Source organism: Emys orbicularis, chromosome 1 (genome assembly GCF_028017835.1).
Source record: "Emys orbicularis isolate rEmyOrb1 chromosome 1, rEmyOrb1.hap1, whole genome shotgun sequence".
Taxonomy (NCBI): Eukaryota; Metazoa; Chordata; order Testudines; family Emydidae; genus Emys; species Emys orbicularis.
The window spans coordinates 371223129-371239764 of record NC_088683.1 but is presented as its reverse complement, the minus strand read 5'-3'; the positions used below and the strand labels follow the sequence as shown (position 1 = coordinate 371239764).

Sequence of the window (16636 nt, the reverse complement as noted above, 5' to 3'; positions counted from 1 at the left end):
ACGTCACTCTGTTTTGGCCTATTTGACACTTTTTAGCCTTAACAGTTAGTCCTGCCTGCTGGATGCGCTCGAAGACTTTTTCCAGGTGCTCCAGGTGTTCTGTCCATGAATCCAAAAAAATGGCCACATCATCGAGGTAGGCAACTGCAGATTCTCCCAATTCCGCTAGGAGTCCGTCTACAAGTCTTTGGAAGGTGGCGGGTGCATTTCGCAACCCGAAAGGGAGTACATTGAATTCATACACCCCTGCCTGGGTGACGAATGCTGACCCAAAGGACCAATAAGGGGACAAGATACTTTCAAATCTTGGTGGGGGGGAAAGGCTTTTGTTTGTGCTCTTTGTTTAAGGGGTTGTTCGCTCTTGGGACTGAGAGGGACCAGACATCAATCCAGGTTCTCCCCATCTCTCTAAACAAGTCTCTCATATTTCAAACTTGTAAGTAAAAAGCCAGGCAAGGCGTCTTAGTTTTACTTTGTTTTCTCAACGTGTAAATGTACCTTTTACTAGAGTGTTTATCTTTGTTTGTTGTACTTTGAACCTGAGACTAGAAGGGGGTCCTCTGAGCTCTTTAAGTTTGATTACCCTGTAAAGTTATTTTCCATACTGATTTTACAGAGATGATTTTTACCTTTTCTTTAATTAAAAGCCTTCTTTTTAAGAACCTGATTGATTTTTCCTTGTTTTTAGATCCAAGGGAGTTGGATCTGTATTCACCAGGAGTTGGTGAAAGGAAGGAGGGGGGAAGGGTCAATTTCTCCTTGTTTTAAGATCCAAGGGGTTTGGATCTGTATTCACCAGGGAATTGGTGAAAGGTTTCTCAAAGCTTCCCAGGGAAGGGAATTAGCTTGTGGGAAATGGTGGCAGCGGACCAGATCTAAGCTGGTAGTTAAGCTTAGAAGTCTTCATGCAGGCCCCCACACTTGTACCCTAAAGTTCAAAGTGGGGATACAGCCTTGACAGCTGTACAGATGCAAAGAGAAATTTTCTAGTGACCCAGAGACGGCACACTTGCTGACTAGAGATCACTGGGCTGAGGTACAAAGTGTTCAAAGGCAAACAGAACTTTGCAAGAACACCTGTGGGTAACAGCACAGTGTTCACAACACTTGGGAATTGTATGGTCAAAAACAAAAGAGAGCTTTGGGCACACTGCCTCCACCTTAGTCAGAGATTAACACTCCTACACTAAATTAAGGGAGGGTGACACTGTGTGCCCCAAAGCAACACCCTGGCACCCCTCTATTTACCATGGTGATATGATTATGGTGTTATTTAAATGAAGTATGTCATGTAAGGTATCAATGGAAAAGTTATGATTTGCTGATTATCATTTTTGTACCTAAAGATATGAAAGCATGCAAGGCCCTGTGACCATGTCCTTTGACACTGGACACCATTTTGTGGCTTTAATTTTCTAATAACTCTGCTGGGGACTTTTGCTTGGGAAAATGAAGTTCCCTCCACAAAGCAGAAGTATGAGATGTGGAAGCAAAATCCTCATTTGGCTTCACTCCCCCAACAACTCTACACCTGGAAAGACCTTAGGAACAAGGACTGATGTGGTTCCATGTTGTAGGGGTTAGAAGTCTGTGTATGAAATATTGGTGAACTGTTTGTACCATCAGGGTGAGACATGGCTTGATTCAAATCCTGTCTAGTGTATAGAATTTATAATGTGATTCTGTTTATTTCTTAGTAACCAACTTTGAGCTGTAGGCTATTACTTATCATCACTTAAAATCTATCTTTATGTACTTAATAGATCTGTTTTATATGTTTTGCTTATGACAGTGTGTTATTTGAAGTGTAAAGGTAAGTCTGCTCAGGAACAGGGGCTGTTGCATTGTCTTCTCCATATTGAGGGAGAAGACCAGTGTACGTTTATTGGGCAATAAACGTACACTGGTCAGGCTTCTGTCCAGGGAAAGATGAGACAGCTCTGTGGTCCTAGGCTGGGGAGCTGTGACTAGTTTTTTTAACCTAAACCAGTGTGTTAGACATGTAAAAGGGAAATCTGCTCAGGAAAAAGGGCTCGTGCATTGTCCTCTTCACACCGAGGGAGGGGCAGACTGTGTAAGAAAATTCATGCTTCCGATCAGGGCAAGATGGTACAGCTCTGGGTCCTGGTATGGAGAGCTGGGGAGAACTGAGTAGAATCTCTCAATTGTTGGTTCATGATTGGCTAATGAAAGAATTCATGTAACTGAGCTGTGTCTGTCCCTCTTTGTGTATGGCTGTGTAAGTACATGGCCTGGAAAGGATTGCAGCTTCTCAAAGCCTCACAGTGTGAGAGGGGGGCCCATATTGGTACATCAGAGAGCTCAGCAGAACCCATGTACCAGGTTGCACTCTGGGAATGTTTGTCACAACAACCCAACATACAGGCCCTGCTAGGCCCTGAGTCCATTACCCTTTTGTCATGTGCTCAGTTACTGGGGATATGCTCATAATGACTTTCCTTTGCTAAGTGTTTTAAAGATCCTTCAATGAAATGTGCTACAGACTACGATGATAGTTACTGATGTAAATTACTGATCCGTGATATCTTAGCGATAGTCCCATGTGCCAGCAGAAAGTTTTCATTTCTCCCCTCAGTCATTTTTCTCCAGTTCTGTCTGACTATCTACCCATCTATCCTGAGCATTCACAGGGTATCAGACCCTAGGGAGACTTAGGCGTTATTCCTTGTGTTCTTCCTATTCAAGTACACTTTTTAAATATACACAAATACACAGAGCAGCCAATTCCTCTCTGACTGAGAACAGAGCCCAAGAGTTCTCCTCTCTCTTTTGGAAGGCCCCTTAATTAATGTATACTCCTAAAACTGAATAAATAGCACAGAAGCACAGACATGGAAACAGAGACATTGACTAGAGGGTCTCCAGTCTGTTTACATCGAGATGCTGCTTCTCCCCTAGAGATTGATTGAACCCCACTAGGATTGCACAGAGCTATAAATGGTGCACACCCCAGTGTAAGCCCTCAGAGTAGGTTGTTGCTGAAGATGGTGCGGTGAGAGAGGTGTGGGACATGGCTACCTGAGGACAATTCCCAGGGAAGACACTTCCATCTCGGAATTCACAGGTACCCTGCTTGACAAACCCAGTGCAACGTTGGCTTGAGAGAGAGTCAGTATGTGGTCCTTTCCCCTCTGCACAGTCATTAAACATCCCAGGGCCCTTCCCACAGGGGATGAGTTTACTCCAGTATTATTGGCCAAAATGTCACTTTTTTTCTGTGCACATCTGCCTGCCCCAGCTGATGGCCTCCAGCCCCAAGGTGGCTGCATTTCAGTCACACAGTGGATCCTTCAGGATGAAAGCTGTTAGTTGATGTACAATACAAGGCCAAATTCTGAGGCCCTGGCCCATACCTTGCTGAGGCCCTACTGAGTCAAAAACTCCCCTTGGAGTAATACCTCAGGAGCCAGCTCTGTGTTAATGCACAAACACTGTCACCTTCTGTTCTTTCATCTCAGGGCTCTGGCTTTTACCGGGCATTGGGGGGGGGGGCTGTTATGTGACTTTTATCTACTGTCAGACATGGAGGTGCTAGGGCTCCTCACTGGAACAATTATATATTTTTTTCATTATCGGTAAGATATATCTTCTCTTAGCCTCATTCAAGAACTTGGCTGTACTGTTATGCCTGAAACTTTCAGAAAACAATTCAGCCAGAAGCAGACACTGAGTGTGGGAAATTTCAGTCCAAGCCATTAAAGGTTAGCAAACTTATAAGCAACTCAAAATCAAGTCTTCTAATTGAAGGTGTCAGACAGCCTTAAGAAAAGGTTGTGCTCCTAGCACCACCTATAATGCTAATCCATTGGTGAATCCCATTCAGCATGTTATCAGACACGGTAAATATAAATACCTTATCTACTTTCTTTATCATAGTTTCATAGGGTTCAAGATTAGAAGGGATCATTAGATCATCCGTTCTGAACTGCTGTATAACACAGGCCATTAAATTTCACCCAGATACCACTGTATTGAGCTCCATAACTTGTGTTTGACTAAGACATAATAGGTGGGAGGTCAGTTACACGGTTCTTCCCTGCTTCTTGCCCAGTGGGAGGCGTATATGTGGGGCAGATCATTTATAAAGGAAAGGCAGAGATGAACCTAAATGCATAGAATGAAGGGGGAGAGAGAGAGAGATGGGAAAAACCCACTAGAAAAGGGACTCCCACCTCTACTATTGTGAGGAGCACTTTCCAAGGAGAAAGAAATCCTCTCCCTGACCCCAAAACAACACTGCCTGGTACAGGAAACATTTCCTTTGGAAAATGCAGCTGGATCAGTCCAGGAACCAGACCACTCAGGGAAATACTGAGGGCAGAAGAGCCACATTTGGGTGAGGAGAACATCCTGTGGACACCTCCCTGCCTAGCCCCACTCCCCTTCCAGTCACAGTCAATTAGCATCTGTGTAGCTGCTCCAGATATTCTGTCATAGTCCTGCTCAACTCTTGTGGCTGGACACCAACCAGACAGCTGTGTTTGCGTCCCACAGACTGTACCCATGTCCTTTTGAGTTGGAGCAGCATTTAGGCCCTGCTTCTGGCCCTGGGTTTCTAGACCTACTCTGGAAGTACAGCTTCCATTGTAATGCCTCCCTCTGGGAGTGCAGGCCTGTGCCCCAATCGACAAGGCCCTGAGACATGTTTCAACTCAGCTCCCCCAGAATCTCCAATTCCTTCAGCAGACCCTTCACAGAGTTCCCCTTGGGTGTACTCTGTTTCCAGTTTCTCCCTTTCGGAGCACATGACAATTAAAGCAAACACACCCGGGCCTTGCAAAAGGGGTTGTGTGACACATGGCTAGAAGGGGTTAAGCAACTTGCAGACTAATTAACACAGATTCACTGTGACAGGTTGGATCACAGAAACCCCCTTGGGACTGCCACTGATGTGCTGAGACTACCTCTGAGCCTGTTTTCCCTGCCAGCTTGGGACTCCAGAACCTCGCCTTGTTTGAGCCAGACATGCTTGCCTGCTGCAAACACACACAGACCCAGGTCTGAACCATTTCCCCAAAAAGCTGCAGGCTTACCTGAAAACAGCTTAAGAAGTGTCCCTGTCTCCAACACTCAGGTGTCCAGCCCCCAAGGGGTCCAAACCCTAAATAAATCCATTTTACTCTGTATGAAGCTTATAAAGGGTAAACTCATAAATAGTTCACCCTCTATAACACTGATAGAGAGATATGAACAGCTGTTCACCCGCCCCCTCCCCCCCCCCCCCGGTATTAGTACACACTCTAAGTTAATTAATAAGTAAAAAGTGATTTTATTAAATACAAAAAGTAGGATTTAAGTGGTTCCAAGTAATAACAGACAAAAAAAAGTGAATTACCAAGCAAAATAAAATAAAACACTCTGGTCTAAGCCTAGTACAGTAAGAAAACTGAATACAGGTAAAATCTCACCTTCAGAGATGTTTCAATAAGCTTCTTTCACAGACTGGATGCCTTCCTAGTCTGGGCACAATCCTTTCCCCTGGTACAGGCCTTGTTCCAGCTCAGGTGGTAGCTACGGGATTTCTCATGATTGGAGCCACGTTTTTTCTGTTCCACCCCCTTAGATATCTTTTGAATAAGGTGTGAACCCTTTGTCCCTCTCTGGGTTACCACCCCTCCTTCTAAATGGAAAAGCACAAGGTTAAAGATGGATTCCAGTGCACATGACATGATCACATGTCACTGTAAGACTCCAAGCCTTCATTCCTCCCAGCCTGACTCACAGGAAGGCCTGCAAACAAACAGAGCCATCCATAGTCAATTGTCTTGGTTGATGGATGCCATCAAGATTCCAAACCACCATTAATGGCCCACACTTTGCATAATTACAATAGGCCCTCAGAGTTATATTTCATATTTCTAGTTTCAGATACAAGAATGATACATACATACAAATAAGTTGACCACACTCTGTAGATGATAAGCTTTGTAATGATACCTTACCAGAGACCTTTAGCATGAAGCATATTCTAGCTACATTATATTCACACTCATTATTAATATTATTAATAATTAATATTAATATATTTATAATATTATTAATATATTAATAATAATTAATATTAATATTAATTATTATTATTATTATTATTATTAGCATATTTTCATAAAATCATATAGAGTGCAATGTCACATTCAACCTTTAAAGACGTTAGAAAAGTATTTAAATGGTAATTAGTGCCATTCCATGTGAGATAGGCTAGAGGTTTGAACAATAATATCATAGTCTATATGTCTCTTTAAAGTTTTTGGTAAACTGTCTATACACTGCTGAATGGACAATTACCTGATGTTAATCCAGGTAGTTAATTACTGGTGATGTTTAGGAAATAGAATGTTACTTGAAAAGCCTATTGTTCACCCAAGGTCTCTTGTGCTGCCCAGGAACTGTATGAAGGGCTCTTGGGACTTAATTCTTTTTACCTCATATCTCCTTAAGCTTTGCAGGGAAAGCTTGAGTCACAAGACCGTGGCCTCCAGTTACTCCCTGGACCACCCTGATACTGAATATTTAGACATTGGACTATAATCTATGGACTAATTCTGAAGACCTCTCTCCAACTCTGAAGCCCATCATCTCTACTATGAAACTGACTTAAGAACTCTATTCATGTCTGTATGTATAATGGTATTTCCACCAATACTCTGTCACTTTTATTTTTAAATAAATGTTAGTTTAGTTAATAAGAATTGGCTTGAAGCGTGTATCTGGGTAAGATCTGAAATATTCATTGACCAGGGAGGTGATGTGTCTGATCCTTTGGGACAGTCAGAACTTTTTTATATGATGGTTTATATGATGAACAGGACTTTATATGATCATCATCAAAAATGACTTGGCTGTCTGGGTGAAAGCCCAAGACAGGGTGGCTTTGAGGGAACTGTGTTTTGGCTTCTGTGTAACCAGTAAAGTGTTGTGAAAGGGGTTTTGTTACTGGCTTGGTAAATCCAAGTATAGAATCACTGTCCATTTGGGGAATTCTCAGCCCCATTCTTTGCAGTTTCCCCTAATTGAACAATTTCAGTGTGGGCCTCCCTCCATCCTGGAAAGCTGGTTACAGGTTGTTAAAACAATTCCTCTACTTTAGATAGCACAAAAGATACCCATATCCAGGTAAGCACAATATAATACCAACATACCATTCCATACCTCAATGAACATAAGAATGTAAGAACGGTCATATTGGATCAACCCAAAGGTTCATCTAGCCCAGTTTCCTGTCTTCCGACAGTGGCCAGTGCCAGGTGCCCCAGAGGGAATGAACACAACAGGGAATCATCAAGTGATCCATCCCCTGTCACCCATTCCCAGCTTCTGGAAGAGAGAGGCTGTGGACATTATCCCTGCTCATCCTGGCTAACAGCCATTGAAGGACTAATCCTCACCTCTGTCTTGCTTGGCTTCAGTATCAGACAGCTATTTTGTCCAAGAACTGAATTGCTTTAGTGATAGCAGTGTAGTTGTACATGAAGGAGAGGAGGAGCTCAGTGTTACCTGCATATTGCTGTCGTTAGAGTCCATGCTGTATGACCAGTTCCCATAGTGGCTGCATGGAGATGTTGAAAAATGCCAGAGAGAATTGATCATTTGGGACTCCACCAGGGAGGGGCCTAGTGCTGGAGGTGCAGTTTTCCATCACTGCTACTTGGATACATTCTGCCAAGAAGGATTCAGACCAATTTAGTGCATCCCTCTGGACTCCTGCTGCCTCCTAAATGAGACGGAAGTATCTCATTGACAACAGGTTCAAATAATGCAAAGAGATCCAGAAGGCTGAGTATGGATGTCTGCCCTCCATCCATTGACAGGAGGAGATGCTCCATCGGTGCCTGTAAAGCAGGGGAAGAGGATAGCAATTGATAGAAATGAGAAGTTATGAAATATTGAAAATGGATGAGGGCAGCAAAAGACACCAGAGACAAATCCATGGCTATCAGGTTAAGGAAAAGAAGAAGATTTTTAAATATATTAGAAAGAAAGGAAATCCTGAGTGTGGTATAGGCCTTTACTAGATGGGAATGGTTGTGACTGGTTGTCACCCGGGGTTAAGTCTGGGAGACATTGGAACCACTGTGCCCCCTAACACTTCAGCTGGGTTGGCCATTCTCATGTTGCTCAGCTGATGACACACAGCCAGCCTCTCCAGGGACTGTTATCACCCAACACAACAGTAGGTGGCACCACACACCCAAGTGAGTTACCTGAATGCTTTACCTAAGCCACTCATTGATTTACAGTGGAGCAACAGCCAACTTCCCAGCTCCCCAGCCTTGCACCCCTGCTGCAGTAGAAACCCAGAATTATACTATCTTGCACTGCACAGAGATTGGTACTGTGAAAGTTCATTAATATAGTTTACTTCCCCCCAATACCGTGATGTAGGGAAGCTATGCAACAGCCTTTGTTTCCCAAGCTGAGATTTTCCCAGACACTTCACTCAAAAGTCAGGTTAGGATAAAACATAAAGCAAGTGTATTAATGACAGAAAAATTTACTTTAAGTGATTATAAATGATAGCAAACAAATCAAAGCATAGTATATAGCCAATAACCAAAACAGCTAACTAAGCCTCATTGACTAGATATATTGCTAATTCAAATCCCATCTGTCACCCTGACTGATGATACAAGCAGTTCACCAAGCTTTCATAAACAGCCTAGAAATCCCTTCAGCCTAGGACCAGCACTTCCCCCAGTTTAATCTTTGTTCCTCTTGTATTTCCAGGTGTTCTCTTGTGTGGGGAGTGAAGACAAGTGATGATGGCACTCCCCATCATTTATAGTCTTTCATATGGTGGGAACCCTTTGTTCCAAGCTAAGTTCCCAGCCCAGTTTGTTGAAAAATACAGATACCAAAATGGAGTTCAGTGTCGATATGAAAATCCAGAGGTGGATAAAGAACTGGTTAAAGGGTAGACTGCAGCGGGTAGTACTGAAAGGTGAACTGTCAGGTTGGAGGGAGGTCACCAGTGGGGTTCCTCAAGGTTTGGTTTTGGGTCCGATTTTATTTAATCTATTCATTACTGACCTCGGAACCGAATGTAGGAGTGGGCTGATAAAGTTTGCGGATGACACAAAGTTGGGAGGTATTGCCAATTCGGAGAAGGATCGGGATATTCTGCAGGGAGACTTGGATGACCTTGTAAATTGGAGTAATAATAATAGGATGAGATTTAATAGTGAGAAGTGTAAGGTGATGCATTTAGGGATGACTAACAAGAATTTTAGTTATAAGCTGGGGACGCATAGGTTGGAAGTGACGGAGGAGGAGAAGGACCTCGGAGTCCTGGTTGATCGCAGGATGACTATGAGTCGGCAATGTGACGTGGCTGTGAAAAAAGCTAATGCGATCTTGGGATGCGTTAGGCGAGGTATTTCTAGTAGGGACAAGGAGGTGCTGCTTCCGTTATACAAGGCGCTGGTGAGACCTCATTTGGAGTACTGTGTGCAGTTCTGGTCTCCTAAGTTTAAAAAGGATGAACTCAAACTGGAACGGGTACAGAGAAGGGCCACTAGGATGATCCGAGGAATGGAAAACCTTTCCTATGAAAGGAGACTCGAGGAGCTCGGTTTGTTTAGCCTAACCAAAAGAAGGCTGAGGGGGGATATGATTGCTCTCTTTAAATATATCAAAGGGATAAATACCAAGGAGGGAGAGGAATTATTTCAGCTCAGTACTAATGTGGATACGAGAACGAATGGATATAAACTGGCTGTGGGGAAGTTTAGGCTTGAAATTAGACGAAGGTTTCTAACCGTCAGAGGGGTGAAATTTTGGAACAGCCTGGTGGGGGCGAAAGACCTCCCTGGCTTCAAGATTAGGCTAGATAAGTTCATGGAGGGAATGGTTTGATGGGATAACGTCATTTTAGTCAATTAGGCAACAACGTGCCATCGCTGGTAAAATGAGGGTCCGGCTGGAGATTCTTGCCTGTATGCTCGGGGTTCTACTGATCGCCATATTTGGGGTCGGGAAGGAATTTTCCTCCAGGGTAGATTGGCAGAGGCCCTGGAGGTTTTTCGCCTTCCTCTGCAGCATAGGGCAGGGGTCGCAAGCTGGAGGATTCTCTGCGACTTGAAGTCTTTAAATCACGATCTGGAGACTTCAACAGCTGAGTTAAGGGAAAGTGGGTGGGTCAGCTTTTGTGGCCTGCATCATGCGGGAGGTCAGACTAGATGACCACAATGGTCCCTTCTGACCTTAAAATCTATGAGTCTATGAGTCTATGAGTCATATGGTCTGGTCACATGACCATGCATGCCATACTGAGTCATAGCAGCCATAACTCAGATTCTGGCTGAAACATTGAGTCCATTGTCTTTGCTGGTGGGCCACTAGCACAGTCTAGCCTCTTCATTGTTGTGCCAAAAAGGCTAGCTGTCGGTGTTTCCAACTTCACAACATCTTACTCCAGTTATTTTTGAGGATACAGACTAACACGGCTGCTACTCTGAAACCTGTCATTATGCAAGGCACTGCATTTAGCCGTATGGAGTGGAAATCCATCAACTTTATGAATTAAATTTGTTAGTCTCTAAGGTGCCACAAGTACTCCAGTTATTTTTGAGGATACAGACTAACACGGCTGCTACTCTGAAACCAACATCTTTCAGTAACACATACATAGCAAAACTTTATAACTTCACATACAATGATAATGTTAGAGATGGAAAGAAGGAACTGGAGGACCCAGAGGCGGATTGAGTAAACAGACTCCTTTATTGCAGTTCTTGTTCCCCTTGACCCAGTTGTCGAGTAAGTACCAGGTTAATCACATTACTCTCTTTTATCTAAGTTAATATGTAAATACACACATTTGCTACAACACCCCCAAAACCGTTTAGTAATATGAATGCCCATATAATGAATAGTAATCACCATATCATGCATATAATAATACCTGCCCCTGTTTACTGTTTACAGCATTAAGAATATAGCACGGGTGCTTTTACCTTAAACACATGTTTCTTTATAACAATTGTAACCACAACTTCTTTTAATCAGCAATTTACAGCGGGGGGAAGGAGCCATGACCCTGAACACATTTATGTAGCTGGGAAAAAGAAGGGAGAGGAGGGATACCACTACTTCACACAAAATATATTCTTTAGACAACTACATTTCTTATGCAGCTGCAACACTTATCTATTCTTAACGAGCAAAAAAAAAGGGGGAGGGAGTGTAGCAAACTTTATCTATCAAGCAAGGGATATTGCTCACCTGTGCCATACTCCCCTATTACCATGGTAATGGTTACCCAGGTCTTTACTTAACCCTTATGTACCCCAACACTCCCCTACTCTCTTCAAAGAAGGGCCCAGGCACCCCTCTTTCTCTTACACTAGCCAGTGGCCCACTCGTCCTGGAGGCTCTGGCTACAGTTAGCTCGATATCTTGGTCCACTAGTCATACTACGGGGAGATAGGAAAGGCGGCTCATTGGAATGGGTAGGCCACAGAATTTACAAGTATGGCTTACGGGGAGAGGCTAAGGCAGCACATGACTTTAAACATTCCATGAATATAACTAATAATACAATTAATACAAATAATATCCCTATGACATAGGTAATTTGACTGAGAAGCGAGTGAGAGTTAATTAGGCCTGTTTGAAGGACACAGGCTACATCAGTTCAGGTACAATCTGCGGGCAATTTAGTTGCTAGTTGGAATGCATTCATTCCTTGGAGGGCTTGGGCTTTGAAAACTACAGGACCCAAAAGCGAGGAACAATAGGGAGCTGAAGCTGAAGAAATAAGGCAGACAAAGGTCTCTGCCCTCAGGAATTTGTAGTTGAGCTTTAGGGCCCTTAAGCGGCATGATGCACAGCCTTACCTGCCTGCCTGACAACTCTGCTCCCAAGCCTCAGCTATTCCTGTGTGGCTTCCTGGCTTCCCTCTTTTTTTTTTTTTTTTTTTTTTTAATTAATGGAGATATCCTATCTCCTAGAACTGGAAGGGACCTTGAAAGGTCATCGAGTCCAGCCCCCTGCCTTCACTAGCAGGACCAAGTACTGATTTTGCCCCAGACCCCTAAGTGGCCCCCTCAAGGATTGAACTCACAACCCTGGGTTTAGCAGGCCAATGCTCAAACCACTGAGCTATCCCTCCCCCCTCTCTGCTCCTGAGTGGCCTGTGGGCCCCAGACCTGGGTCCTTACTGCCCTCACTGCAAGCTCCTTGTCAGGCTGTAGCAGATCCCATCCTAGCCCCGGAGCAGAGGGAGCCCAGTTGGGAGGGACGGGGGCAGAGCTGATCCAGTGAGTGAAGGGAAACATAGGAGGGAGCAGGACTTGGGGGAATGGGTGGGGTAGGAGGCAGAACCTTGCGGGAATAGTAAGAGAGGGCACAGGAGCCTCGGGGGACCAGTTACCAGAAATTAGAAAGGTGGAAACCCTATGACTTACTGAGTTGTACCCAGACCGATTCCCCAGCTGACAATGCATAGTAAGGACAGGAAAGGGTTTAATGTCTCTTTGACTGCCCAGTAAGTGATTCAGGGAAGAGGGCACAGCACCATGTCACCAGATAGCTCTTCACAGACTCGGTCATAGAGTCAGAGGATCAGGATAAAACTTTAGGTACCTTTATGAGTAAAGAGCCGGAGCAGCCTGCCCCGGATCTGCTTGGTCCTCACCCCATAGATGATGGGGTTTAGCATGGAGGGCATCAAGTAGTACACATTGGCAATGAGAACGCTGAAATGCAGGGGCACATTCTGGTGAAACCGGTACATGAGAGAGAAGAAGAGACCTGGGATGTAAAAGACTAAGATGGCGCAAAGATGGGAGATGCAGGTTCCAAAAGTCTTGAGACGGGCATCATTTGTGGGGAGGCAGAAGATGGCCCTGAGGATCTGGATATAGGACACGACAATAAAAATGACATCCAGACCCATCACACAGAATAGCACAAAGAGGCCGTAGTAACTATTGACACGGATGTCGGCGCAGGCCAGCTTCACCACGGCCATGTGGGCGCAGTACGGCTGAGGGATGACGTTGGTTCTGCAATATGGCCACTGCCTCAACAAGAGGGGATAGGGCAATACGAGTATGCCGCCACGCAGCACTACGGCCAGGGCGATCTTAGCCACCACGGGGTTTGTCAGAGTGGTTGCATGTCTCAGGGGATCACAGATGGCCACGTAGCGATCCAAAGCCATGGCCACGAAGATCCCAGACTCCATCCCTGAGAAGCAGTGAAAGACATACAGCTGGGTGAGGCAAGCACTGAAATTGATCTCCCTGGAATTGAACCAGAAGATTGCCAGCATTTTGGGCAGGATGGACGTAGATATGACCAAGTCGGTGATGGCCAGCATGCAGAGGAAATAGTACATGGGCCCATGGAGGCTCTTCTCCATCTTCACAATGAACAGGATGGTGAAGTTACCCAGGATGGCTATGGCGTACATGATGCAGAAGGGGATGGAGATCCAGATGTGGGCTGCCTCCAGGCCAGGAATGCCCATCAGGATGAAGGTGGAGGGGTTGGTGAAGTCAGTTGTGTTGGAATCTGACATGGAGTAGAGTAGGAAGTGTTGAACTCTGAGGCAGAACTGTGTCTCCGCATGTACCCTATGTTTCACTGAATTCCTATATGTGCCCAGAGTCAAGGGAGATGGTCACAATACAAATGCCTAGATGGAGAGATAATGTTAATATGAGACACTACGTGCACTACTGGAGTGTGTTCTCATGGTTGAAGCATATTGGTTGCTCTTCACACACTGAAAAATAACATTTTTATTATTCAGAGAAATGTATTATGAACAAATGACCCTATTAATGCCAATTCCATATTTTATATTACTCCATGTGTCAATAATGTCGTGATGTGGGAAATATTAATAGGCACCAGCCGGAAAAATATTAGTGTGGATACTGGTTATGCATTATTGTTCCTTAATGCAATTAGAGCCAGGCTAGAAGGTGCATGCTGTAGGGAGTTCCACACTCACCTGGTGGCTCAAAATCTGAGTGTAGACAAAAAGCAAACCTTTGCCAAGACATGTGCCGGGGAAAACATCCCAACTAGAATAGACCTCAGGGAAAAGACCAGAGTGTCATTTAGAGCAGTTCCATGGAAACACCTGCTCATTTGCAATGGTGGCCAAAACAAAGACAATCTTGGGATACATAAGGAATGGCATGGAGAATCACCTGCTCTGGACACGCGATCAGTTTTGGTCACCCAGTGTCCATAAAGGATACAGCTGATATACAAGGGATTTATGAGACACTTTGTGCTTCAAAAGGGCTAATTCCAGCAAGCTGAGGCAAATTATCAGCAGAATTGATTAGGAGGGAAAATTTAGACAGAAAAATGTGAATGAAAATTGGGAGTTCTTTAAGAAGACTTTATTAGATAGAAGGCAGAAATCGGGCAGGGGGAGTACTATATAACAAAAGGGGAAAAGGGAAAATAGGAAATAATACAGATTGGAAGTTATGGAAATTAATGAGGGATAAAAATATCATGGAAATATCAATTATTGGCGGAGCTAAATATCAGAAAAAGGAGGTCATTAAGTATATTATGAATGAAATAAATCCTAGAAAATGTTTAGGATGATTCCTACAGGGAGAAAGGAAACTTGTTTATGTTGGAGAAAAGGTAGATGTGTTCAAGAAATAGTTGTGTTCTGCATTAGGAAAGAAGCTCACATTAGGAGAGGAAATACTTTCCAGTCCATTAGCATCAAGAGTTGAACACCAGAATTGTAAACTGATTAATCAATCACACATCTCATTGTGAACCAGAAGTCCACAATCAGGCAGCAGAGGCCGCAGAAAGAAAGAAAGAAAGAAAGAAAGAAAGAAAGAAAGAAAGAAAGAAAGAAAGAAAGAAAGAAAGAAAGAAAGAAAGAAAGAACAGTTCTCTGTTAAACGTAAATTATAAAAAATAAAGGTAATGTTGAAAAAAAAGATTTGAAAAGGTAAGGAAATAATGGAAAAGCTGATATTTGATTTGTTCAAAAAAAGTTTGGAATATAATTAATGCCGTCAACAACATGATGGATGGAAAACCGGTCTTGTGACATAAATCTCATTTCATCCCTTAATAAGAGTAGGCTTTTGGCTGATCAAGGGAACCATGCAGATGCAATAGACTTTGATTTCTCTGAGGCATTTGATTTTGTAGGGGAAAATAATGAACACTCCACAATACCAGTGGAGCACATATTAAATGGACTAAAAACTGGCTAACTGACAGATCTCAGAAAGCAGATTCAATGGGCCACTGTCAGTGAATGGAGGCATTTCTAGTGGGGGTTCTGCAGGGATCAGTTCTAGGCCTGATGCTATTCAATATTTTAATCAATGATCTGGAAGCAAATAGAAAATCACTGCAGATAAAATTGTGGATGACTCAAAGATTGGCGTAGTGGTTACAATGAGGAGGCCAAGGCAGGCATACCAAGAGGTCGGGAACATTTGGTGAGCTGTGCCCATGCAAACAAAATGTTCTAATACAGTCACATGCAAAGTTAGCTTCTCAAAACAGGGAATGCGGGCCTGGCCCTGAGACTAGGGGACTATATTATGCAACACAATGACCCGGAAAAGGATTTAAGAGTCACTGTGGAGCTCCCAGTTTCAGGCTGTGGCCAAAAGGGCTGATGCGATCCTTGGATGCTGTCAAGGCTAAATCCCCACTCTGTCACTTTGAGTGCAGAAGGTGGGGGCCTGCAAGGATTCTAAACATTAATACTGGCCATTGTAGGCTTGTATTAAACTCCCAAGGTGACAACTTTTCTCTGACCTTGGCTTGGCAAATGATGCCACCACCCAAATGCAAAAAAAACCCAACAAACCCCCCCCCCCAAAACCTTGGACCCAGGAAGGAACATTTGAGAATTCCAGGGAAGAGCTAAGAAAGAAAACAAAGGAAATTAGCTGTGCTACCTGCTAATCCAACAACATACACCAACCTCTTAGGACACCAAATATCCAGTCCTGTTGTTAAAAAAGGTGAATTTTATTAAAAACAAAATGGAAAAAAATGCATCTGGAACCTAGCTAGGCTTTTGCTAGATTTTAAAAGAAACAATTACAAAAAGTAAGCACCCAAAATAGCTTTCTTGGGGATTTAGCTTAAGGGTTACAAGCAAACAAAAGCATCTGGGGTTAGGATCACCTCCTGAGGTCCCTTCCAACCCTGATATTCTATGATTCTATGATTCTATGACCGAGGAGATCCACAAGCCAAAATAAAAAAAATAAAATAAACCTAATCGCCTCTATTTAAACATTCCCTGTCCAATAATTTCTTCTCGGTATGGAAGATGAATTTTTATACCTGCTTCAAGCCTTACACAGAATTCCTGCTGCCCTCTGTTCCCCTCTTTCATGGAGAGAGACAACACACAAACAAAGGGAAGTTCCCCCCCCCATTTAAAAAAGTTCAAGCCCTCCCATTGGCTCTTTTGATCTGGTGGCCACTCCTTTTCTTTTTCCTGGGGAACTTTGATAACCCTTTACAGGTAAAGAAAGCAGAGAAAGCCACCAAGAGGGACTTTATAGCTAACTGGCCGGCTGGGTGTCCATAAAATGAAGCTACCACCTCCCAGCTTCATTTATTACAGATGCATAAACAGGGAGTTGGTGAGTTG

The 16636-nt window shown here is 43.7% G+C and overlaps 1 protein-coding gene across 1 annotated transcript; it reads right to left on the bottom strand.

The window, feature by feature from the left end:
• Positions 1-12595: 12595 nt before the first annotated feature.
• LOC135891796 (olfactory receptor 51E1-like) lies at positions 12596-13543 on the bottom strand. Its single transcript, XM_065419462.1, has one exon. It carries the CDS (start codon positions 13541-13543, stop codon positions 12596-12598), a length of 948 nt encoding a protein of 315 aa, XP_065275534.1.
• Between the last annotated feature and the right edge of the window lie 3093 nt (positions 13544-16636).